This window comes from Microtus pennsylvanicus, chromosome X, assembly GCF_037038515.1.
Source record: "Microtus pennsylvanicus isolate mMicPen1 chromosome X, mMicPen1.hap1, whole genome shotgun sequence".
Lineage (NCBI taxonomy): Eukaryota > Metazoa > Chordata > Mammalia > Rodentia > Cricetidae > Microtus > Microtus pennsylvanicus.
In genome coordinates, this window is record NC_134601.1 from 132,428,588 (window position 1) to 132,455,848 (window position 27,261).

Below are 27,261 nucleotides of genomic sequence, written 5' to 3' on the forward strand. Positions count from 1 at the left end.
ACCTAAAGAGCCACCAGTGCTCCTGGTTGGTCAGAGTGTGATGTCACAGCTGAGATCACATGACCAGACCCTTGGACCGGCCTTGGAGAAAGGAAGATTTTCTAACCTAGTGCAGAAGCCTTAAAGATGCAGCCTCGTCTAAACAAATGCCATCAAACTGATAGGTGGGAGCCTCAGAAGATTCAAGTCCAGACGAGTTTCACACTCCATAACTCATTTAGCAGAGAGAGCCAGACATCAAAGTAGACATGTCCAGAAACTTTATAATTACTAGGATCCGAATTTAAAAGGGGACAAAGGCAAATACAGAGGAGCCTTCTTTTAATGCGCCACTAACGTGGGCTTGGTGACATATGCTTGTAATTCTAGCACTTAGGAGGCTAGCGACTTTGCAATCAGCCTTGGGTGATGTAGCAAGCCCCTGCCTCAAAAAGTCAAAATAAATAAAATAAAAATGAATTAAAACTCACAGTAATAACATGCATAAAATCCCACAAACACATGCTGAGAGACTCCAGACATAAAAGAGCACCTAATAAACATGACTCTATTCCTGAACCCAATCACAGGCAAGCCTGAATTTTAGGATACAAATGATCGCATTACAAGTAGAAGGAAGAAAATGACAAAAATAAAGGAAGGATCTACGAGAGAGAGAGAGAGAGAGAGAGAGAGAGAGAGAGAGAGAGAGAGAGAGAGAGAGAGAGCTGTAGTCTGTGAAGAACATGTAACATGGTAAGGCTTCTGAAACGCTGGCCGTTTTCCTTGATCTGGTGACATGTTCATCTTTCAGTTATTCTTTAAAGTGCACACATACGTATTGTGCATCATCTTTATATGCATGGTATAATTAAAGAAAACAAGAGGACAGGTGCAGTGGCACACACCTGAAGTCCCAATTACTTCGTGAGGCTGACGCAGAAGGATCACTTGAACTTATGATTCTGGGTAGGCTAGGACAACGTAGCAAGATCCTGTTTCAAAAATAACATTGTTGCCGGGCGGTGGTGGCACATGCCTTTAATCCCAGCACTCGGGAGGCAGAGGCAGGCGGATCTCTGTGAGTTCAAGACCAGCCTGGTCTACAGAGCTAGTTCCAGGACAGGCTCCAAAACCACAGAGAAACCCTGTCTCGAAAAACCAAAAAAAAAAAAAAAAAACCATTGTTTTGGAATTATGAGGCGATAACTCAGTGGGTAAAAGGGCATGCTTCACAAGCACGAGGGCCTGATTTTAGATCCCCAGCGTTGATGTAAAAAGCTAAATGTGGCTGTGCATGATTTAGCACGGGGGGGGGGGCAAGTGGATCCCAGAAGATACTGTCCAGCCAGCCTACCTGAAACAAACTTCACATTAAGTAAAACCCACTCTCAATGTGAACAAAGCAAAGAGCAACAGAGGAGGGTACTTGATAGTCTTCTTCTGACTTCTGTGTGCGAGTGTGTGTGTGTATGTGTGTGTGTGTGCACGCGTGCGTGCGTGGACGCACATAGGTAAACAGCCCCTCCATGAGTGTGCATACGTACTTACATAAATACACAGAGTCGTTTGGGGTTAGAAGTGTGGTTCTGAAGTAATACACGTTTGGCATGCCCGAGGCCCTGGTTAAATCCTTAGTACCACAATTTTAAAAAAATGCAATAAAACTATAAATTGCCCATCAAATTACAACAAAAGCCATTCTTTAAAATACAGGCTTCATGTGACCCAGGCTGGACCTCAAACTCCCTATGTAGCTAAGAATATCTTGACTTCTAATCTTCCTGAAGATTCTACTTCCTGAGTACCAAAATTATAGCATGCTGGGATTGCAGACATATGGTCTACCCCCAATTTTGTTTTGCACTTAGGATTAAACCCAGGGCTTCATCCATGCTAGGTAAGCACTCTGATGACTGTCTGACACCCCAGCCCCAGTCCATTCTTTGGTATCACTTAACCATTTGGAAACTCTAAAACAACCAAGAATATATAGAGGATGTAGATACATAGTAGTGGGTGGACCACTTGCCCAGAGGCCTTGGATTCAATCCTCAGTATTGAAAAGAATGCACGGATACAGGGAACTGCAATTCTGATACTCAGGAAGTTGGGCAAGGAGGATTGCTTCAATATGAGGTGTGGGGGGGGGTTCGAAACAGGGTTTCTCTGTGTAACAGTCCTAGCTGTCTTAGAATTAGCACTGTATACAAGGCTGGCCTTTGAAATCACTAAGATTCACCTGTCTCTGCCTTCCGAGTGCTGGGATTAATGGCGTGCGCCACCACCACCACCCAGCAAGATTGCTGCAAAGTTGAGGACAGCCTGAGCTACATGACAAGTTCTTGTTGAAGGGAAGGGAGAAAGAGAGGGAGGGAGGGAGGGAGGGAGGGAGGGAGGGAGGGAGGGAGGCAGGCAGGCAGGCAGGCAGGCAGGCAGGCAAGTAGAGAAGGAAGGGTAAGGGGTCTCAGTAGTGTTCTCAAAAAAGCAACTTAGCCTGTAATATTCATAAATCCAACCTGGTTGAGTAGCTACTGCAGCCCTGGCAATAAATTCACTACTACATTTCCATTATTTTAAAGGCTTCCCCTTCTCTGGCCCTATTCTGAAGGCTATTTTTAAGCAGGTCTTAATTAATTGTGCAGTAAGGCCAGCCCAGTAAAGTAGAATAAAACTGTCATCTCCCAGGTCCCTAAGTGAATCAGCAGGACAGCCACTGTTTAACATTAACCCAGTTACAGTGTGCTCCAATAATCAGGCCCTTCATGTAGGGCTTGGAAATGTTATTAATCTCTTCGGCTCCTAAGGCCCAGTACATCCTGAAACGTTAATACAACAAAACTTTATGAAGTGTAAGGCACTGAATGAGGTTTATACTCTTTTAGTTCATCATAATTACATCCTGATGAACTAATATAGCATTAATGAACAGAATGGAGTGGCAATGAGTTAAAACACTGCACAAAAGCAACAATCATTTGGAAGCCTGGTGTGATCCTCTTACCTAACTAAATGTTTAGTTGATCAGACCAAAAGGAAACTATATGCCCAGCCTGAAAGGCCTCCTGCGAGTTAATCTTTATTAATCATAATTTATGTATAGTATCTGCAGACCACTGACAATCACCCACATTATCAAACAGGACTTGCGTTTTTAAAGACTTTCACATCTTAGCAGACAGAGCATAGCAGCTAAGTTAGCAAAAATAGTATATTTTGGGCACTTAGGTAGTTTATATTTTGATATAGTTTTCATAGTTGGACCCAAGTTACCAACTTTTAATTAACAGTTTTTCACGAAGCTCACAGGTTTTACAAAGGCATAGCCAGCACTTCTCCAGTGGGAATTTTTTCTAGTCCAAGTAAAGGTTTCTTTTGAGTACTAGAGGCTTAGTAGGCATGGTGTAGCTCTCAGGCTAAACTGAGGTTCAGCTACGGTTTAGATTAAGAAATGAGTCAGCAGGTCCAGCAGACATGCTGAGGGTCTGAGAACTTCTTTTCTTGCCTCTACTCCCATCTCTGCCAGGTCTGTAATCTCTAACATATGTTCATTATTCAGACTGCTCAGTGGAGAGCAACTGGAAGTAGGTAATAACATAAAATGCCTACCAATTCTTAGACATCATATGATAGAAACACACAATAAAGTAAATATTTAGAGCCAAGCAGAGTTACCTCTGTGGAGCCCGGATCTAGCCAGGTCATTTGGTCGCTTCAAAGTTGTGACTCCTCCTGTGATGTTTTGAAAACTTTCAGCAGTGATGACCTTTCAGGGAGCATTTAGGGCAAGCGTGCACAAGTGACTCAAAACTACCCACCGTAACCTCTAGAATAGGAAATGGCAGCGGCTGTGACAATGACAATGGTGCTGCCACTCTGAGGCTCCCTCAAGGAGCTGGGTTAAGTAGCTTGCACTCCTTCACCAAGTATCTGGACCTGCTGCTCATGCCACGCTGCCTAGAGCTTTTAATCCACGACACAAGTCAACTCATAAAACTTAGTGGTCAAAAAGGGCAGCAGGGGCAACTAGCAACAGAATGCAAATGCCTTCTTAAAAAGTGTGTTGTGAGTTAATCTAGCGTCTACATACACTGACAAGGAAGCAGAGTAAAATTACAGTATACATTCCAAGTTAGTTAGGTAAGTCTAGATTTTTGCCTCAAAGGAATGAAAAACCAGTAAAATTTATCTTGAGCTTTGATGGCATGGTGAATGTCATACAGAAAGGAGTGATTTAAGTTAAAGTCTAGTTAAATGATAAAAGGAAATCCCTCAAAGACTGATTGCCATTGCCTAAGTCTGGAGAAAACATACAGTAAGCCCGTCAGGGAAAAGGGAGTCAAGCCTGAAAGAGCCTTCTCTTTCTGCAATTATACTGAGGAGTGAATGCAGGGAGTGGGTCTCAAGAAACACACTGCCTGACAAATTGAAATCACCATCATCATTTTTGGTCTAGAAGGACTTTCCCTAGGCTCCCCACCCCCTACACACACAACCATCTTATGTTTAAAACTAGAAAACCCCTTAAATGCAAGAATAGATATTCTAATTTGGGAATTGATGTTTACTCCGATCCCTAACCAAAAAGCCATTAGAATTTACCAGGAGGCTGAATAGTAACTGATTAAGTGAACTAGTTAAACACTAACAAAAACACAAGAAAGGAGAGAAAGAAACCTACCTCATTGTAGACCTTGAAGGATTGTTTTAGGAACATCACAAGCTGTGGAGGGTCACTTGTTCCAATACCAAACAAGTACTCAAAGAAGGGGACTAGGTTATTAGTATGTATCAAAGAACTTGGAAATGCTCCTTTTAAAAAGGTTTTGGGGTTCTGGGGATGTTATATTTTTTAAAAGGTCTAACTCTATCCACAAATACAAATCCAGCATGACGCCTCGCACAAAATACTCACCTGTGGCCATTTAAAGGACTTGCATTCAACAGTGAAACTGAGGAACCTATTTGGGGCCACTTCTCATTTCCATACCTACTTTCCCTTTTCCATCCTTCCCCTGTTCTTCCACACAGGATCTCCCAACAGCATATGTATGCTCTTTCACACTGCACTTCAGCTACGCACTTGAGAACGCATTACAGGCAAAACCCTCATACCCAGCCAACATGTGTGGAACCTTTGTATCTACAATGTGTTTTGTTTTCCCACTTCACCCAAATGCAGTGACCAAAGAGCATGTGTCTGCCAACTGGGCCTCACATCTAAACCCTGAAGAGAACACACAATCCTCTAAATACATAGTACTCTGAAATACTTATATAGACCCTGAAATATTTATTCAGGGCGATTTTTCTGTTGCTGTGCATCTATACGCCATCTGGGTTGTTAAATACTAAAACACTACTATACCTCTAAATGGCAACTTTTCCCTTGGAAACTCCTGAGCTTCCCCACAGTCCAGCAGCGGGGTCTTTAGACAGCATACCAATGCAGAGTCTGAAACACAATCTGCCTGATTTTGATTTGACTTGACCCCTGTAATCACTTCACTTAGGAATCTCAGCTTTGGTTTAGTCGCAGCACAGTTTACAACGGACAAGTATTTAAGACACAGGGAAGACAAGGAAGAAGAAAAACTTGACCCTAACTCTGAAGAAATGCAGACAGTACCAAGAGTGAGGGGCACCGGATAATGAAACGGTGACACATTTCCTATATATACCATTAAAAGGGTCTTTGAGACGTATGAGAAGAAAATGGGAATGTAAAGCACAGAAAGGGATGGGGAAGCTTGGAGACAAGTGTGACTATCAATGCTGGCACCTACTCCCTCATTCTTTGTCTCTGCCAGACACAGCCATGCTCCCCACAGCCTTCGGCATGTGGCAGGGGCCGCATCTTCTGTATCTACTGCTCCTAATATCTGCTCCAATCCAAGAGTTCCTGACCCAACATGGCTTTACCAACAGTAGAGCCAGGGTGCTAATTGCCCAAGCTAGGACAACAACACAAGGATTTGCTATCTTCATGTTTCTGCTCACTGGAATGCCACACAACTGGGAAGGAAAGTGCGTGACTACTATCTTAGACATCACACATGAAGCTGTTTACCAGGGAGCCCTGCTTTTACTTATTTTGAGGCCATATCTTACTAAGTTGTCTAGGGTGACTCTAAACCCCTTTCGTTAGCACCAGCAGCTCTTGAATGTGCAATAGCCCTGCATCAGCATCCTCGAGGTGCTTGAAATTGCAGGCCCGCTTCTCTAGGCCTATTACAAACAGCACCCTGTTCCTCTACTGGTTCTCTATTCCTTCATTACCAAAGGTACACATTCATGGGGCTGACATAAGGACAGGTAAAGTAATGAATAAGGAGAAATTGCCCTGAAATATATACTACAAACTATGTGCTTCTCCTCTGGGTACTATGACTCTGCCTAATAACTGGTAACTAAGTCTATACTTGGTTGACCCTATCAATATTCAAAAAATAAAAAAGGCAGGGATAAGAGATTGCTAACAAATTCTATGATGGGAAAAAAAAACCTCAAGAGAGAGAATCCCAGTCAGGAGACCCTTCCTAGAGCCACAGATAGAATGTGGTGACATCATGTCTAGAAAAATGAGTCTTAAACACCATAGCTGGGGATACCAGTCAGTGTCAGAGCACTTAAGCGAGTATATACAAGACCCTGGGTCCAATCCCAAGTACCACAAAAACAGACACAAAAAGCTGATCACGGAGGCATTCTCCTGCCATCCTAGCATTTAAGAGAAAGCAGCAGAAGGATAAGGAGTTTAAGGCCAGCCTAGGCTATATAGCAAGTTTCATGCCAGCCTGGGCTACATGAGGCCCTACCTAAAAAACAAAACATAAGCAAACAAAACAAGACAAAAAGTCACATATATAACTCATCTGAAAACCTTAAAGCCAGCTCTACTTGTGCATAGCAGTATATAGGTTACTGCGGTACTGTCTAGAACAGTACAAATCTGGAAGGATGAAAGTGTCCAGTCCTATGGGACTCATGTGCTCTGAGACACAAATGTTCCTCAGATATGCTATACAAATAAACTCATCTGAAAGTCCTAAGTAGGTCATGGGTCTCAGTGTCACACCTCTGGCCCTCAGTCCCAGCACTTGGAAGACTGATGCAGGAGGATTATCATGAATTTAAGGCTAGCCTAGGCTACACAAAATACCTTGTCTCAGAAAAATGAGAGTGCGCGTTTCTTTTTAGATTCCACGTCTGGCCTAGGGATGTGGGTGAGTGCCTGGGGTGCTCAGAGCCCTGCATTTGGCCCCTATTGCCACAGGGAGAGTTGAGAAATAGAGAGTCGGGAATGATGGTGCATACCTGGAATCCCAGCACTTGGGAGACTGAGGCAGGAGGACTGCCACAAATTTAGGTTTAAGACCCTGTCTTAAAAATCAGAGAGACGGAGACAATCAGTCTATGGGAATGACTAGAGACTGAAATAACTGAACTGAGGAGGGTCATGTTTAACCCCTGCTAGCAGCTAGATCTGGAGTAAGAAGAGGGAAACTTCCGCATGATACTGAAAAATTTTTATTTTCATTGATTATATATCATATTAATTTATGTATTTTAAGTTCTGGGAATGAAAAACAGGGCCTTGAACACACTAGGCAAGTGCTCTATCTACAACTAGCTATTTCTCCAGAGCCCACATGAGTGGTTTTAAAAAGAAAGCTAGGAGTCAGGCAGTGGTGGCACATACCTTTAATCCTGTCCAGGAGGTGGAAGCAGAGGGATCTCTGATTTCAAGGCCAGCCTGGTCTACAGAATGAATTCCATGATAGCCAGGGCTACACAGAAAAACCCTGTCTCAAACAAACAAGCAAAAAAAAAAAACCAAAGAAAACTGGAAACACAGAAGAATAGAGACAGGGCATAGAGAAGGAAAGCAGAGGAGTATTTACACACAGATCAGGAGATAGCTTCTTGAAGTACAGCCTTCACAGGAAGGTGGCTTAGTCAATGATAAGGCCTTTGTGATGGAGGGACCAGCACTGAGAAGGTATAAACTGTAATTGTAGCTCCACACAGCATTAGCCTTATAACCTTGGCAAGTGCATTAATCTTGATGGCTTTTACAGATCTGCCATCTCTGAAAAAAGCAGGTATTTATATTATTTTTATAACACACATACACACAAACACACACGCACATAAATTTGTTCCTTAAGAGTTTCCTACATGTTTTAATCATATTCACCACCCCCAATTTTGTATCCTTTTATTTTTTAAGACGATAACTGTATCGTTTCTCCCTTCCCTTTCTTCCCAACATCGACAGAGCCCCAGTATACCGTCCCTTGTGCTGCTCAAATGTCCTTGGATGTGTGGTTTTTCTGCTGGAGCGTGGTCAGCTTACCGGGGGCTATATTCTTAGAGAAAACTGTCCATCTTCTGGCAGCTGACAGTTGATAAGGCCCCCATGAATAAGGGTGAGATTTTAGGCCCGGCTCTCGGCTCCACGCTGGGATTTTGTCTGCCTAGGTCTTGTGTATGTTGTCATAACCACTGTGAGTTCACATATGCAGCTTTCCTGCTCTGTCCAAGACACACTGTTGCACTGCGGTTATCCACTGCCTCTGCCTCTTACAATTTTAATTTTAGGTGCCTTAAAGCTTCACGTTCTATTATTTTAGCCACGTTTTAGTTTGATCATTCACACTATACTGAGAATTACTTGAGAGGACCTGATCTTTCAAAAATTCAAAATAGTATTTTGATTGCATAGTTATCTGAAGGTATTCCTCTGGCAAATATGTAAATTAACACTACCAATCTCTGGAAAAGCTCACTGATGACCATTAGAACACCCTAGTCTGGGCAGCATTTCGAGCATATGGTTAAATGGCTACATGGTAACAGGGTATACATTTGGAGAACCTACTTGATTTCTGCCCCAGAAATATACCGTCCATGCCCCTTTACAAATTACAAACCCCTTTCCTTTACCGTTTGACAGAAATTGAACAAGGTAAGGTACTAGCAATAAATTCGCTGTGTGTAAATACATGGGAGGCCGGAGGCTAATGGAGGGTAGAGGGTCTGTCTGCCCAGCATGCTAAAGGTTCAACTTCAATCCCTTGGACTGAAAAAAAAATAGCTAGGAGTAATGTCTTGTTCCTATATTTCAAGTACCCCAGAGATTAAGGCACGAGGGCTCCATGAGTTCCAAAGCAGACTAAGATATACATAGTGAATCTGTGGCTAACCTCAGCTATAGAGTGAGACCTGGTCTTAAAAAAACCTAAATTTAATAAAATAACAATAAATATGGAACTTTCCAATTCAGTTTTTCCAAGTAAACAGTTTAGAAATTCCTATTCTTACCCTCAGAATAAGAAAAGGCTTGGCAATACGGGGCTGAGAACGACTAGATTCTTTTTCTAGACCCATCAGAGAATTGAGGCTGCAGAAGAAACCGCCACCCCCAAGTCTGAAGGGACGGCTTAGCCAAAGACTCCCAGCTGAGATCTGCTTACCTGGAGTAAAGCGGGTTAGAGCCATAGGAACACCACCACCACCGACAGGTGGGAACGCTCAAATGGCAATGCAAATGAACCGCCGGAGCTGTACGGACAGCTCCGGAGTCCTACACCAAAAGCTCTACTTCCAGAAACCTCACCAGACTCTCACACTGAAGATCCTAGAAAAATGTCCTGACGTCGACTAGGGGAGAGGATGAGGAATCCTTGTGAAATATACCCAGAGATTTCTTCACAACCAACAATGTGCTCCGAGGGAAAATACTTCAGCTGAGCCTTATTCCTGGTTGGGGGAAGGGCATTCCTCCCATTCCAGCCCCCATCTCGATTTCCAAATCCCCCTGAGGGGAACAGGCGAACTGCAGGGCCAGGGCTTCAAGGAAGTAAATAGTGAAGGCTAAAGGGCAGAGAGAAGGCAGGCGAACAACTCTGAGAGCTAGTGAAGGTCACAGCCACAAGACCCAGTCCCAGGAAAACACTAAGAATTAGCCTTGATTGCAATACGTCTGATCCCTCATACTTTAGCACCTACACCTACAGGGCTCTGGTACCCTAAGAGTAAATTATAGGTGAAAGAGTTGCAAGACACATCATTTCTAAGGCAGCTAGGTGAAGGCAAACTCAGAATCGAGAAGAAAACAAAAGTCACTATAGGAATTTGACCCAAGAAGCCTAGTTACCCCAAATAATAAATATGACTTAATTAATGCCCAGCTACTTCGCCATAAATCCTAACACAATGAAATTATGGAATTATACATTAGGTGTGTGTATGTGTGAGCGTGTAAAACAATCAACAATTAAAATGGCATAAAACAATAAAAAGTAAAAAAAAACTGCAAGGAAAAATCTCAACAGTGCACTCTAGCAAGGAAGCAGGTAGGATAAGGCAGGCCTTCAGCTCGCATTCTGTCCTTCCAAACCCAAACCCCCAGCCTCTTCCTCAGCTCCCGCAGCAGAACACCTGCTCAAGAGTCCCTTTAGCCCAGCCCCCATCTTCTGTGGATTCCTCAGATCTTCTGCTCCTAACCTCCCTCTCCACAAACCATTGCTTAATCCCAGCCCCCAGTACCAGCATCCATTCCCAGCTAAACCACAGGCTCCTCCGGCCAGGGAAGCTGTGGGCTGACGGCAGATCTTCACCTCTCCGTCTGTTCCTCCAGATCCAAGCTCCCAGCCTCACCCCAGCTCTGCTGTACCTGCAGCAGTCTCTTCCAATCAAATCTCTAGTGACTCCCACTGCTATTTCCCTCCCTCCTCCCACCTATTTCTATGTCCTCATTGCCTCCCTCCCCCAACTCCAGCAGACACACACACACACACACACACAGAGAGAGAGAGAGAGAGAAAGAGAGAGAGAGAGAGAGAGAGAGAGAGAGAGAGAGAGAGAGAGAGAGAGAGAGAGAGAGAGAGCAGACTGGACAGAGAAGCAGGTTGTCTAATTGTAGATCTTCACCTCTCCCTCTGCTCCAAATTAATCCCCAAGTCTCATCTCCCGCTCTGCAGCCTCCCTACCCATCTTTCACCCATCTCCAGTGACCCACACAGTTCTTTCCCTTCAAACTTCCATTCCCCAACTCATTCCTCTGTCCCAGTCTCCAACTCCAGCAGACAGTCCCTGGGAACCCACAGGCCACTCCAAACCGGGAAGCAAGTAGCAGGCTAACTGCAGCTTCCCCTCTCCCTCAGCCCCAGCTCTGGAGCAGACTTGCTGTGGAACAGCCTCACTCTCTCCCCCCATTCCCAGGGGACTAAGAAGACCCTGGTGGAAGACTCTGCCTTTCTCCTCTTTGTGAAGATCCCCTACCTCTGTAGCCTATCCCCACTCATAAGGCTCAGGTCTCAATACCCAGAACCACACTTCACCCAGAACCCTGAGGATCCACAACTATCAGGGCACCAGAAGATTTTCCTGCAGACAATACACAGACACAACCCTCTAACAGAACCAGAAACCCAAAAACAAAATACCCACCCAACAAAGACAAGACAAATATCAGCACCTAGAATTACAATCTTCAAAATCCCAGAAGCCTAGACTCCAGCATAAAACACAATCAATAACAGCCAAGACAGTATGTCTCCACTAGAGCCCAGCAACCATAACAAAGCTATGCTGGAATATAAGAAAAAGACCTAAAACAGACTTTATGAATATGGTAGAGGTCTTTAAAGAGGAAAGCAATAAAGCCCTTAAAGAAATGGACACAGTTAAAGGAAATGAATAAATCCCCTAAAGAAACCTATGAAAACACATAGAATGGAAGGAAATGAGTAAAACCACTCAAGACCTGAAAGCACAAATAGAACCAACAAAGAAAACCCAAACTAAAGGAATTCTGAAAATGAAAAATTTAAGAACTAGGACAGGAACCACGGAGGCAATCTTCAAGAACAGAATACAAGGATAGATGAGACAATCTGAGGCATTGCAGACACAATAGAAGAAGTGGATACCTTGGTAAAAGAAAATGTTAAATCTAAAAACTCCTGGAACAAAGCATCCAAAAAATCTGGGACACTATGAAAAGACCAAGCCTAAGAATAATAGGCATAGAGGAAGAAGAAATACACTTCAAAACAACCAGAAAACATTTTCAACAAAATCACAGAAGAAAATTTCTCTAACCTAAAGAAGGAGATGCCTATCAAAGTATAAGAAGCACATAGAACACCAAATAGACTGGACCAGAAAAGTTCCCTTAGCCCTTAATCAATACACTAAACATACAGAACAAAGAAAGAATATTAAAAGTTGCAAGGGAAAAAGACCAAGCAACATAGAAAAACAGACCTACTAGAATTTCACCTGACTGATCAGTGGAGACTCTAACAGCCAGAAGGTCAGATGTGCTATGGACTCTAAGAGACACAGATGCCAGAGTATCCTACTAAAAGCAATCAGCAAATTTAATGCAGTTCCTGTCAAAATTCCAACACATTTTTTTTTTCAAAAATCTTGAAAGTACAATTTTCAACTTCATATGGAAACAAACCTCACAAAACCAGAATATCTAGGTGTCACCATTCCAGATTTCAAGTTGAAATACAAAATTATATTAATAAAAACAGCATGGAATTGGTACAAAAACAGACATCTTGATCAATGGAATCAAATTGAAGACCCAGACATATCCTTACACCTACAAAGACCTGATTTTTTTGATAAAGAAGCAGAAATACACCCTGGAAAAACAGATAGCATCTTCAACTAATGGTGCTCGTCAAACTAGATGGCTGCGTGTAGAAGAACGCAAAAACCACACTTCTCACTCTGCACAAAACTCAAGTCCAAGTGGATCAAAGACAGCAACATAAATCCAGATACACTGAACTTAATAGAAGAGAAAGTGAGAAATAGCCTTGAACTCAATGGCACACAAGACAACTTCCTGAACAGAACACTGATAGCACTGGAGCTAAGATCAACAATCAATAAGTGGACCTCATGAAACCGAAAAGCTTCTGTAAGGCAAAGTACACTGTCAATAGGATAAAACGGCAGCCTACAGAAAAGTCAACATATTTTTTTAACCAATTTCATATCCAATAGGAGACTAATATCCAAATATATGAAGAACTCAAGAAACTAGATATCAAAAAATCCAATTTAAAAATGGGGTATAGATTTAAACAGAGAATTTACAACACAAGAATCTCAAATGGCTGAGAAAGACTTAAAGAAATAGTCAACATCCATAGCCATCAGGGAAATGCAAATCAAAACAACTTTGAGATTCTATACCTGTCAGAATGGCTAAGAACAATTAACACAAGTAATAGGTCATGATGACCAGGATATTGCTGGTGAGAGTGAAAACACACACAGCCACTCTGGAAAGCAGTGTGGTGGCTTTTCAGGAAAATGGTAATCAATCTAGCTCAAAATCTAGCTATACTACTCATGGACACATATCCAAAGGATGCTTCATCCCACCTCAGGGACACCGGCTCAACTGTGTTCATTTCTTGTCTATTTATAGTAGCCAGAGATTGAAACAACCTAGACGGCCCTCAACAGTAGAATGGATAAAGAAAACGTGGAGCCAGGCGGTGGCGGCGCATGCCTTTAATCCCAGCACTCGGATCTCTGTGAGTTCGAGGCCAGCCTGGTCTACAAGAGCTAGTTCCAAGACAGGCTCCAAAGCTACAGAGAAACCCTGTCTCGAAAAAAAAAAAAACAAACAAGATTATCATAAAACTTGCAGGCAAATGGATGGAAGTAGAAAATTATTCTGGCTGAGGTGTCACAGAGCCAGAAAGACAAATATAGTATGTTTTCACTTATATGTGGAGAATAGCTGTTAAATCAATGACACCCAATCTACAATCCATAAAACCAGAGATTAGGTATAGAGTATGGGACTAAGGGAGATAGATATTATTAGGAAAGGAAAACAGAATAAAAAATTATGGATTTATGGTGGGCTGGAATGGGAAAATCAAGTGGGAAGGGGGAACAGGAAGACTAGAGAAGTAATATGGGGAGAAACAGCTAAAATTAAGGTACATTTGAAGGGTAGTTTTGAAACCTAATACAGTAGACGTGTCCTAAATATATATATAAAGATAATCTAAATGAAATTGCCAAATAACTAGGAAGATTGAGTCCCAACTGGCCATTTCTCCTCACCAAATGAAGCTTCTAGGTTTAGTATTGGGTTACATCTAATTAAGTTGTTGGCAAAAGTGGGTCCCAGACAAATCTTCAAACAATCCAGGCTGCTGTCAAGACAATAGACTGTGCTCCAGGAAAATGACAGCAAGTTCCCATTGCTGAAGACAACACCTACATAACGCATTGAAGATGGAGAAGTCGAGCTGATGCCTACACAGAGCCTTCGCCCCATGTTCCAATGTCTTCAGTACATTCTGCGCACGATCAAAAGACAAACAAATACCAACCCAACCACAAAACCTTTGATCTCCCATGGGGTCCTATCTGCAAGATACGCTTGGGCAGTGGTGGAACAAACTTGTGGGAGTCACCAACCAAAATCTGGTTTGGCTGAAGGCCCACGCCACAAGATGCAAGCCATACTGACACTGATTAGGTGACCAATAATAACCTGAGACTAGATAGAGATGTAGGGTAAAACCGAATACTACTGATCAAAAAACTCCTCATGGCATTCTGCTGCACTCACACATCAGTGCCTTACTCGGCCATGGTCAGAGAAGCTTCCTCCTGCAGCAGATGGGAGCAAATACAGAGACCCAGAGCCACACATCATGTGGAGAGTGGGAGACCTCGAAACAGTCTTAAATAGGATCTCTTTTTTTTTTTTTTTGGTTTTTCGAGACAGGGTTTCTCTGTGGCTTTGGAGCCTGTCCTGGAACTAGCTCTGTAGACCACGCTGGTCTCGAACTCACAGAGATCCACCTGCCTCTGCCTCCCAAGTGCTGTGATTAAAGGCATGCGCCACCACCGCCCAGTAAATAGGATATCTTTATAAACTCCCTCCCCTTAGAACTCAGAGACCCCTGTGGAAAAGGAGGCAAAAAGAGTTTTTAAGAGCCAGAGGGGATGGAAGATGTCAAGAAAACAAGGCCCTCGAAATAAACATGAGCAAAGCTCATATGAACTCAGAGACTGAAGCGGCAGCATGCACAGGGCCTGTATGGGCCTGCATCAGGTCCTCTGTGTATATGTTATGGTTTCCACTGGCGTGTTTTTATGGGATTCCTGAGTGTGTGGAATAGTGGGTCTGTTTTTTATGCCTTCTCTTGGGCTCTTTTCTCAGTTTGTTTATCTTGTACAATTTTAATGTGTTATTTTTTGCTTTATCTTATTATATTTTATTGTATTATTAAAAAAATGATGGAGCTATAAGCAGGCCTGTAGGACATTTTCTTAATTCGTAATTGATAGGGAGGATCCAGTCCATTGTTGGTGGTACCCCTGGGATGCTGGTCCTGGGTTCTATAAGAAAGTAGACGGAGCAAGCCAGGAAGAACAAGCCAGTGCTCGTTCACAGAGTATTCTTCTTGCATCCGCCCCTTCCTCCAGGGTCTGTCCCTAATTAAGTTCCTGCTCTTGCTGTTTTTGGTGATAAACTGTTACATAGAAGTATGACTAAAATAAGCCCTTCTCTCCCCACTCCCACAAAAGAAAGCATCTACACAGAGATATCCACAGTGCCTTCTTCCCTACTGCAAAAAAAAAAAACTGGAAGCAATCAAGATGTTTATTAGTAGCTGAACTGATTTTATAAAGGGATTTATGTAGAGAATGGATTATTGTCCTTTAAAAGAAAGGACTGAGCTATCCACATTTAAAGAATTTTTTATTTTTTATTGTGTGTATTTATGTGTTTTGTGTACATATAGCTGTCAAAGGAACACTGGGTCTTTCTCTCTCTACCACATGTGACTTGGAAATGAAACTCAAATCTTCAAGCTGTGGAACAAGCACCCTTATCCACTGAGATATCTTGCCAGCTCTAGTGAACCTTTTTGCTTCTTTTTCTTTAAATACAGGGTTTTAGGCAGTGAAAGGATTCTCCATGGCAGCATAATAGTGAGGAAATACCAGTGTGCGTGCTTTCAGCTCACAGGATTATGTATGCAGCTTACTATGCACAATTTCTAAGAATCATTTCAATGCTTGAGGACCCCAGGATGGAATGAAGTGAGTAACAAGAGAACCTATTTGTATCACAAGTTTATAAAAAAAGCATCACCGGTGGGGTAAGGGAGGAAGATTCCACCCTAAGTAATTGGAGAAATGAACACAACCTCTATGGGCAAAGACAAAAGGGCCGCTGCATAGACCTACTAGCTCTTACAGTTGCTCATCACGGTGGGTCCTTGTTAACAAGTCTGAAAGCACTACGCATGCATGCTGGAAAAGAAGAGTCAGTAGTAAATAACAGATAATGCGGGGTGGCTTTCTCACTGTCAGAGTAGAAGGCAAGCAAAAGAGGAAAGCTAAAATGATCCAGGTGGTAATGGATTTAAAAAAAAAAACAGAGACATCAATCAGTATGATCTCATGCTCAGCTTAATGTAGATAAAGATGACGACGCGTGCGCACACACACATTTATTTTATGGCAGCAGACACATTATGCATTCAGTTGACCTTGGCAGAATGCTAGGTACAGTAGCACATTCCTATAATCTCAGTTTTTAGAAGGAGGATCAGTAGATCAAGGCCATCTGCAGCTACACAGCGAGTATGATGCCAGCATACATAAAATCCTGTCTCAAAAAATAGTACTGTCTTTGTAGAAACGGGCATAGCTAGTGCCCAATCTTCATTTCTAAATCAGCTCGAGAGGGAAAGGAAAGTAGGACTCTTGAGAAATGGCTAACATACATTTCCTGCCTTGGTACTAGAACAGCAAAGTAATAACAGAGCAGATTAGCATCAAAAAAATGAGAGAGTACTAAAAACAAACCCACAATGGCAGGGAACACTGTCAACACGATGACAAAACTGGAACAATTTAGGCAACAAAATTAAGTGGAGTAGAATAGAACCCAAAATATAAAACAATACAAATGATAGAAAGATACATGTTGGGGAGAGAGTAGACAAAACGCCCAAGTCCAGCACTCTCAAGGAGGCGGGACTTAAGGCCTCTCACTGCTAAAGTCTCTGGGAACATCAGAAACACGAGCATACATCACAACTAAGAGGAGCCTAAGGAGACAAGATGCCTCTCTGTAATACGATAATCTGGATGAGACATGAAGTCACACTAAGTAAAGCTGAAGCAAATACAAACTTGAATAAAGTTTATATGGGTGAAACGTTAACAGATATGAATTCTGAAATCTGCCCATTTTCCTATGAAGTAAAGAAAAGGAAGCTTTAGGCCTGAGAATATCGTTTTACGCACCTAGCTTGGCAGCTTCTACCTATAATGCAGCACTTGGGAAGATAAGGTAAGGGGGCTGCCCTGAGTTTGAGGGCTGCCTACACCACATACTAAGTACTAGGTTAGCTGGGCTACAACGTGCGACCCTGTAGGAAAACTACCAAACCAAAACAACAGTTGTTTATTCTTATTTAAAGCTGATGTGGTTTGTGGCCCTATGGTAGTTTTAATTCAGGCCTCCCCCCACCCCTGGCTCCCCAAAGCTGCAAGAGCTACCCATTTTCTCAAGCTAAGTGTATAGGAGAATCCCACACGTTTGCTCATGGCAGACGGCTTGGGGAGAAGCCTAGCTGAGGGTTGCTTTATCGGACAGTCTTCCCATGAAGCATAGGCTAAGCTAGAATCCACTCTTCTCCTGTCTGCCTCGAGTGCTGGGATTCTGGGCCCTGATTCTGAGGTGATGATGGGGGCTCTCATCAGGAGCTAGAGTCCAAGGTTTGTTACATTTCTCCTTGAAGGGCAACCATGAATCCTTCACATTTTAACAGAACTGCTTTATAGTCTACTCGGCGGGTTTCAAGTCTTGTTATGATTCTCATTCCATCACATCTACTTATTATGATTATTATTTCCTGCTCTGACACATTCGAAAGGTACAGTGAGACTCAGTAGGTGGCATGGGAGAACAGAGTCTACTCCATAACCAGTCTACGCTTTGAAGTTACCCCTGAGTTTGTCCCTAGTACCTCAATGTTCTTTATAATTTCCCTCACACAGTCTCCTTGGAACCCACTATCCCTTCCTCTTGGTTCCTTATGTCTTTATTCAAGCCTTCTGATCTTTTGCCCAGAATTTGAAGGCAGTAAAGTTTTTACCATCCCCATATTTGCCCCCAATTTGTCCTCTGCACTGTCAATTTTCCAAAACTCAAATCTGATCATATCATTCCTCTGCTTTTAAATCATTTGTTGGCAGTCTGGCTACAAGATAAGATCATAAAGTGTACACAGCCATCTAGACTGCGAGCTAGATATCCTGCCTAATACCTGCTGTGCCCACTACGGCTCCAACTGCCACCCTCCACCCACATACCCCATCCTGGGAGGCTTAGAACTCCAGAAGGCAGACTCGGTTTCTATGATTCAGTGGGATTATCAGACAGTGCAGTGCGAGGGTCCTACGTGGGCGAGCACTCCATAAAGACTGACGGGTGGATAAATGAACGAAAGCACACACGAGCGCAGTGCTGGCCTTGCCCAGGAAGGTGAGAACAGCTCTGCATGTTCGCCTGTAATTCAAACTCACTTTCTCCTTCCCTCCTCATGCGTGCTTACTTTTTTCTAATTTACAGACTATATCTCAGATACATTTAGCTTTGCCATGTATAACTGATTTATCCATTCTTCACAAATCAATTCCGATACAGCCATCTAGAAAACAAGAACCACTTTAACTTTGTAAGTTCCACAGAACTTAACTTCTTTTAAGTACATGTTATCATTCCTAGTATAAAATATAGTATTTTGGCCTGGAGGGATGGCTCAGCCATTAAAGGCTAGGCTCACAACTAAAATATAGTATTTTACGCACCATATTTCAATGATTTTCTGGCCTTTTCTTTTATTATTTCACTAGGAAAACCTGTTTGAAGACATTAAATAAGGAAAGAAAACTTCAAAAGCAAAGCATGAAAAATGCATTGCTAAAGAATATAGATAAGTGAACTAATTTCTGCATGTGGCTCATATAAAGAAGCCTTTTGGACATATCTTAATAAACTACAAGAAATAATACTTCTAAGAGTCTACTGAAAAGTGGTGGAGGACTGCTTCTTTTTTTAAAAAAACTCTACATTATCCTTTTTGGAGGAAGGGACATTGGTTATTTTAGACAGGGTCTCATTCGTGGACCTAGAACTCACTATGTAAACTAGGCTAGCCTTAAATTTGTGGTAATCCTCCTGTCTCTGGCTCTGGAGTGTGGGATTACAGACATGCATCACCATGCTTGAAACCCTTTTTCATATTGCTATGTTCACTCCTACTGAGGCATGTCCTCAGGGTCCTTTCCTCTCATTCCTTAGAAGTGTTTTGGGGTATTATCTTTCCATGTGTATGGGTCTTTAGCCTGCATATATGTCTGATGCCAACAAAGGCCATAGAGGGCATCAGAATCTCTGGAACTGCCGTTACAGATGGTTGGGAGCCTACACACTGGTGCTGAGAACCGAACCCAGATCCTCTGCAAGAGCAGCAAGTGCGTGTAACCATTATGCCATTCCTCTATCCTTGATGTATTTTATTTTGTATTTATTGTGCTGTTCTTGGTATTTTGAAACAGGGTCTTCCTGTGTAGCTCATTCTGACACTGAACTGGTGATCCTCCTGGCTCAACTTCCCAAATGCTGGGATCACAGTTAGGAGGATCTCTATGCCCATCTGACTAACTAAAGTGTAATTCCAAGGCTGACCTTGAACTCTTGACCTTCCTGCCTTGTAGCCTCCAGAGTGGTAGGACTACAGGCATATATTACTCCCTAAAAATAAAAACTAAAAGGGGGGGTGGCCTGAAGCCTGGTGGTAGCATGTTTGTTCAGCACGTGTGAGGCCCTAGGTGCAACAAGCAGACAGATTGTCATTCTCCACTTAAGATCTACTATTTGGTTTACTTTCATCTATCCCATTACCTATCATAATGGGTAATTATCTATGTAATAGGTATTATATGGGATTTCTACATCCACACGTTCTATATCTGTGGATTCTATTAGTGAACTGAGGATTGAAATGGCTTTAAAATGCCAGGCATCTTGGCACATGCCTCAGCTACAAGGTGAGCTCAAGACCAGCTTTTGACTATTTGAGACTCTTTATTAACAAAATAAAACAAAATAATACATTTTTAAAAACTCTACCTCTGTCTGTAGAGATGGCTCAGTGGTTAAGAATACTTGTTCTGGGGCTGGAGAGATGGCTCGGTGGTTAAGAGCACAGGCTGCTCTTCCAGAGGACCTGAGTTCAATTCCCAGTGCCCACATGGTGGTTCACAACCATCTGTAATGGGATCTGGTGCCCTCATCTGATGTGAAGGTGACCATGCAGGCAAAACACTGTATATATAATTAATAAATCTAAAAGAAAGAGGAACACTTGTTCTTGCAGAAGATCCAGGTTCAATTCCTGGCACCCACATGGTGGCTCTTAACCATATACATAACTCGAGTTCCAGGGAATCCAATGCCCTCTTCTGGCCTCTTCCCTCTACTCCTCTCTCTAAGCTAGCTTTCTTTTTTTTTGTTTGTTTGTTTGTTTTTGCTATCCTATCACCTATTTTATTTATTTTTTTCTTTTCTTTATTTATTTATTAAAGATTTCTGCCTCCTCCCATATCCCCCCCTCTCCCAATCAAGTCCCCCTCCCTCGTCAGCCCAAAGAGCAATCAGGGTTCCCTGCCCTGTGGGAAGTCCAAGGACCACCCACCTCCATCCAGGTCTAGTAAGGTGAGCATCCAAACTGCCTAGGCTCCCACAAAGCCAATATGTGCAGTAGGATCGAAAACCCATTGCCATTGTTCTTGAGTTCTCAGTAGTCCTCATTGTCCACTATGTTCAGCGAGTCCGGTTTTATCCCAGGCTTTTTCAGACCCAGGCCAGCTGGCCTTGGTGAGTTCCCGATAGAACATCCCCATTGTCTCAGTGTGTGGGTGCACCCCTCGCAGTCTTGAGTTCCTTGCTTGTGCTCTCTCTCCTTCTGCTCCTGATTTGGACCTTGGGGTTGTAGTCCGGTGCTCCAATGTGGGTCTCTGTCTCTGTCTCCTTTCATCGCCTGATGAAGGTTAATATTCAGGAGGATGCCTATATGTTTTTCTTTGGGTTCTCCTTCTTATTTTAAGCTAGCTTTCTTATATTAGAAAAGTGCCACCCACAGTGGGATAGGCTCTCTCCCATCAATCATTAATCAAGAGAATTTTTCACAAGCATGGTCACAGGCCATCTGATCAGGCAATTCTTCACTCGAGGTTTTCCCTTCCCAAGTGGCTCTAGATTGTGTCAATAATCCAGATTATGGCAATAAAAATTAGCAACACATCACCCAAGGATGTGACTTACCTATTCTGGCTCCTCTCTATCTTGCCATCTCTCTGTACAGTACGCCTGTTGATACTTCTTCAAAAGTAGTCTTTCTGCTTGGAACTTTTTTCTTCCTACCAATTAATTAATTACTCAAGATCTGCTGTTGTGTAGCAGTTTTCCTTCCAAGATTAAAACTTTCCACTTTGGAGGGAAGTTTGTTAAGACATAGGAGACTTATGGGGAAGTGAAGCAACAGCATGTTCTAAAGCAGTGGTTCTCAACCTTCCTAATGCTGCGACCATTTAAGTACAGTTCTTCATGTCGTGCTGACCCCAACCATAAAATGTTTTCATTGCTACTTCATAACTGCAATTTTGCTGTTGTTATGAACCATAATGTAAATATCTGATATGCATGGTATCTGATCTGTGACCCCTGTGAAAGGGTCAACCCACACATTGAAGACCACTGTTCTAAAGGGAGGAGAAACATTCTATCCTGCAGGGAAGCTCCTTTACTCAGGAAGTAAACAACTCAAGAGATTCGAGGATGTCCCCAAAACTGACCAGACATACTAGGGCTCTCCCTCCCCAAGCACAAAGCAGGTGTAGGGACTCTTAGAGATACTCTCAGACAAACTGATCTACCTAGAAGAGGGTCAGACCAGCCAAACTGCCTTGGCAGAAGAAACAGAAGACACTCAAACCACCTAGAAGAGGCGGGACCAGGCAAGTCACTCAGAAGAAGCAAAGACCAGTCAAGTCACCTAGAAGAGGGGAAAGGTGGTCCAGTTGCCAAGAAGAGGTTGAGGCCAGCCAAGCTGCCTGAAAGAAGCTCAGACCAACTGAGCTGCCGAAAAGGCCACTCCCAATCCGTTGAGCTGTCTGCAAGTTTGCAGTGAGCTCCAGTTTTCGTAAGCGGACCCACCTTGGGGGAGGCTTTAGTGCCACAGTTGTCACTGACTCACTCTACTCCTGTAAGCGACCCCGTACTCACTGTAAACCAACACAACTCATTGGTCCACCAAGTTAGACTTTGGTGGCAGCTATCATGGGCTCCCTATCTGGGGCAAGTGGGCATTTGTTCAAGTCTCTGCAGAAATGATATCACATACTACCTGCCCAAATGTACCTATTTTTGTGAAATCTAATCCTTTACACAGACACATAGACATAAAATGATTCTTCTTGTAAGAGATATAGCACTCACAGGATTATAGCACAAATAATCATACAATAAAAATAATACAGAGTTTCTTTAAGATAGGATCTCACTATGTTGTCATGGTTAGCATCATACTCATAGGCCTTGGTTCCTTCTAAGTACAATGAGAAACATAGATGTCAACAGAAAAGACTAATAAAACAATTCTTGCAGATTAAAAAAAAATAGGGTGGCTATGACGGCACACACCTATTATAACCCTAGCACTGGAGATACAAAAGCAGGAAGGTCACTAATTCAAGGTCAGTCTTAGCTATATCATAAATTAAAGGCAAACCTGCAAAATAAAGGAGTTAAAAAGACAAAGCAGTTGGACACAGCTGCTCACGGGTGTGATAAATACTGGGTAGGCCGTGGCAAGATGATTGCCACAAGTTAGAGGTCAGCATGCGTTACACAGAAAGTTCCAGGCTTCCCTTGGCTAAAGAGTGAGACTCTGTCTCAAACAGTAAGAAGGAAAGAAGGGGAAGGGAGAGAAGGAGGGAAGGAAAAGAAAGAAGACAGAAATGAAAAAATATATTTAAGTAACATCACACAAAAAAATAGTAATACCTGAAGGACTCAAATAAAAAAGATAATTAGTTCATTAGAGAAACAAAAACCTGTGAAGAGGAAACCTTCAGGAAAATAAGACGAATTGTTCAGTAAATACAAAAAACTATGTTCAAATTTATTAGTTAAAACTGAAATTTGAGAGGCAGAGGCGGGTGGATCTCTGTGAGTTCAAGGCCAGCCTGGACCACAGAGGAGTTCCAGGACAGCCACAGGTACACAGAGAAACCCTGTCTTGAAAAACAAAAACAAACAAAAGAAAAAAGAAAGAAAACAAAAAACCCTGAAATTTGAGATAATAGATGCCAGAGGTGGTGGTGAACGCCTTGAATTCACTCAGAAGGCAGATCTCTGTGAGTTCAAGGTCAACCTGGTGTACGTAGTAAATTCCACCCCAACCAGAGCAGCATATTGAGACCCTGTCTCAAAAAAATAGAAGAAAAAAAGAAAAAGTAATAATAGAAATTATTCAGCTGATCAAAATGTAAAGATAAAAACTATGGTATTCTAAGCCAATTTGGTGGAAGAAAAACATTCTCATACAGACATGCTATAAAAGTGCTCTCATATGCTTAACACATACACATATGCACTGGTGGTTTGCATAAGAATGGCCCCCACAGACTCATGTGTTTGAATGCTTGGCCCCAATTTGTGGGGTTTACTGGAAGGATTAGGCCATGTGGCCTTGTTGGAGGAGGTGTGTCACAGGAGGTGGGCTTCAAGGTTTCAAAACCACTCCCAATTCCCTGTCTGTCTCTGTGCACCTCTTTTTGTGTGTCTCTATTTCTCACTGAGTTTGTCTTTCTCTGTGTCTGTCTCTGTCTCTCTCTGCCTCTTACTTGTGGATCAAGATGAGAGCCCGCAGCTGTTGCCAATACCATGTCTTTTTCTCCACCATCATGGACTCCAACTTTCTGAAACTGTAGGCCAATTCAACAGTTCTTTGGTAAGTTGCATTAATCACGGCGTTTTGTCATAGCAACAGATGAGTAACTAAGACACACACAGAGAGACACTACATAATGGCTCACTGCAGCACAACATGTAATAGCCAAAGAGGAGAATAACTAAAATGTGTATCCATAGAAGCTTGGTTACAGCACAACCGTGCCATGGCACTGTACACAGCCACAGAAATGATATTGTAAATAGCTAACCAAACAACCAGTGAGATAGTACTTAACTTTCCAGATGATTTCCTGTTAATGAAAAATACGATTATAAAAAGTGGGTAATATTTGAGCACCTACTTCACGAAAGAGGACAGATGAGCCTGGCAAATAAGCACAGGAGAGGATGTCAAACCTCATTAGACAGGAAGGAAATAAAAGTAAAATCATGAGATGATGGTACATACCTGTTAGGAAAGTTAAAATAAAAATTATTGATAACAGCAAGAGCTCCCAAAGATGCAGAACACACAGAACACTCATATAGAGGTAGCTAAGACACAAAATTTCACAGGCACTTTGAACAGCGTTTTGGCACTTTCTTTTAAAGTCAAACACACATTTACCCCATGACTCAAGGCTCCCACTCCTGGGTATTTATTCAGCAAGGAAACAGTAAATCTCCAAGGCACTGAGCTGAGTAAAAAAAAAAATCAGTCTCAGCCGGGTGGTGGTGGTGCACGCCTTTAATCCCAGCACTCGGGAGGCAGAGGCAGGTGGATCTCTGTGAGTTTGAGGCCAGCCTGGTCTACAAAAGCTAGTTCCAGGACAGGCACCAAAGCTACAGAGAAACCCTGTATTGAAACACCAAAAAAAAAAAATCAATCTCCAAAAGACACAGGGCAGAGGGCTAGTAAAATAACCGCGTGGGGAAGGGCACTTGCTCTAGCCATACAACCTACACGGTGTAAGAAAAGAACTGATTTCTTACGTTCTCCTCTGTCCTCTAGATGCGGACCATGGTCCATGCATGTCCCACCCTCTCCATACCTCCACACATAGAGTAACACAGTTTAAATCCCATTAATGTGATATCCTCAAAGGAAAAGCAAAACCTGCTAGGACGGAGAAAATATCAGTGATATCAAGGACTAGGGAGGACAGAGGTCTAAAAGCAAAGGGACAGCAAGAAGGAGTTTGTCTACGGGTCAAGACACTTCAACATCCTGTCAGTGGCGTTGGGAAGGAACAACAATGTATTACAAGTTGCAAGGCTGTGTGTCTACTGTATACAAATTACAAATATTTTCAAAACTAGCAATAGTGATACCTTCTATTTCTCGATCTAAAGGAGGTACATCATCTCTCATGGTGAAATCCATAGCAGTCCCTGGGATGTCCATCAAGTCTTCATCGCTGGAGCTGCTCTGGAAGCTACTAAAACTCCCCTGCTGAAAGCCTCTGTTATCCATGGCTCCTGTGTAGAAAGACAAACACAATGAACAATTGGCCCCCGACAAATTTTTCTTTTTCATTGTGGTAAGTAAGTACACATAACTGCATGGTAAAAATTGCCACCTTCAGGGCTTATTTCACTTTCAAGGCTTATTATTTCTCAAAGCACTCGCCACGCTATGCATTATAAACATCTTACTATCTAATTAACGGCAGACAGGCCCCTAGGCACACACACAGAATACACAGCAGTGGAGGCTGGACAGAGGGCTACGGGGTTAAACCCACTTGTGCTTGCAGAGGACCCCAGCTAGGTTTCCGGCGCCTACATGGTAGTTCTCAGCCATCTAATGCTCCAGTTTCAGGGGAGCCAATGCCTTTTTCTCACCCGTGTGAGAACCAAGCACGTATGTGGTACATGTAAACAAAGCACTGATACAGATAAAATAAGGTATAAAAATCTAAAAAGAAATTTAAAAACAAGGATATATACCAGAGCGACCATCAAGGGTGATGGCTTAAACCATGATTCCACTTACAAACCACACTGTCATTGCATTGTTAATCATCGTTAATCTTGGGTGTCAATTTGATCCGGATCTGGAATCAACTAACAGGCAAGCCTCTGAGCATTTCTGTGAGGAATTTTCTTGATCATCCTAAATGTGGGTGGCACCTTCTGGTAGCAGCCCACATAAGGATGTGGATGAAAGAAACTTGGCTTTTTGCCTGTTTGCCTTCACTGTGGCTGGCAAGTTCATCTATTCTGATGCTGCAACTGCTCCATTCCTTCGCTGATACTGGACCCATCTTCCTCAGCTACCCAACACAGACCAAAGACCAGGAGCTCTCCAGGAGTCCTCCAGACCTTCAGTGCCATACTGGGAGGGCTGAGATACCCAGTTTAGCTTCCTGGGTTGAGCAAACACCAGAGTCTCAGCCTGTCAGATGTGAGACAGCCATTGTCAGACTATCCAGACTCTATCCCATAAGCCAACCTAATAAATCCCCTTTTAATTTGTATTATTCATTCTATCAGTTCTGTTCCTCTAGAATACACCCCCTTTCCGGAAATATGGTATTCAATCTTCGACTCCATCAGTATTTGGGGGGAGGGGGTGTAACGCCAGGGGTGGGATTCAGAACCTCACACTTGCTGTGACTGAGCTATAGACATACCCAGCTATGGCTTTTCTCTAACAGCTGTGTTTTTCTGTATTTGCTCTGTTCTTCATGAATTGCTAATTCTTTCCTATTTTTGTAGTTTTTCAACTAACTTTTAGAGGGTTCCAAAATTAGGGAAAATAACAAAAATGAACGGGTTCGTACACATAATTTCAACATTTGGGAGGATGGGGCACAGTTGCCATGATTTCTAGGCAAGCCTGGGGTAAAGACTGTCTCCAAAATGTTTAAAAATCTATAAACTTATCAAAAATTGACAGAAGAGTACCCTTGTGTGATGGGCTTCTTTAGCCCTTTCTTGAGGTTCATGAACTTGAAAGTTTTGAAGATTATAGATCATAATTGTTTTGTAGGCAATCTCTCACTTTTTATGATACAAGGTCTTAGCTCAAGCTAGTCTCACACTTACTACGTGGCTGAAGATAACCTTGAACTCCTGACCTTCCTACCTCTACTTTGTAAATACTGGGATTAGGCCTCTGCTAAGAGGCACAACAACCGAATGTCTGTTTGTAACAGTGATTATTTTCTGATGTGATATTTTGGTACTAATGAACTCTTTCTTTAAAAGTATTTAACTTAATCATTATGTAT

General features: G+C 42.6%; 1 protein-coding gene across 2 annotated transcripts in view; it reads right to left on the reverse strand.

Moving 5' to 3' along the window:
• Clcn5 (chloride voltage-gated channel 5) overlaps window positions 1-27,261 on the reverse strand; it is a 155,900-nt gene that overhangs the window by 34,277 nt on the left and 94,362 nt on the right. For both annotated transcript variants that reach the window (XM_075956755.1, XM_075956754.1), the window contains one exon: window positions 25,358-25,504. In XM_075956755.1, the coding sequence (XP_075812870.1) occupies window positions 25,358-25,504 (147 nt within the window). The remainder of the gene's footprint in view (window positions 1-25,357; window positions 25,505-27,261) is intronic.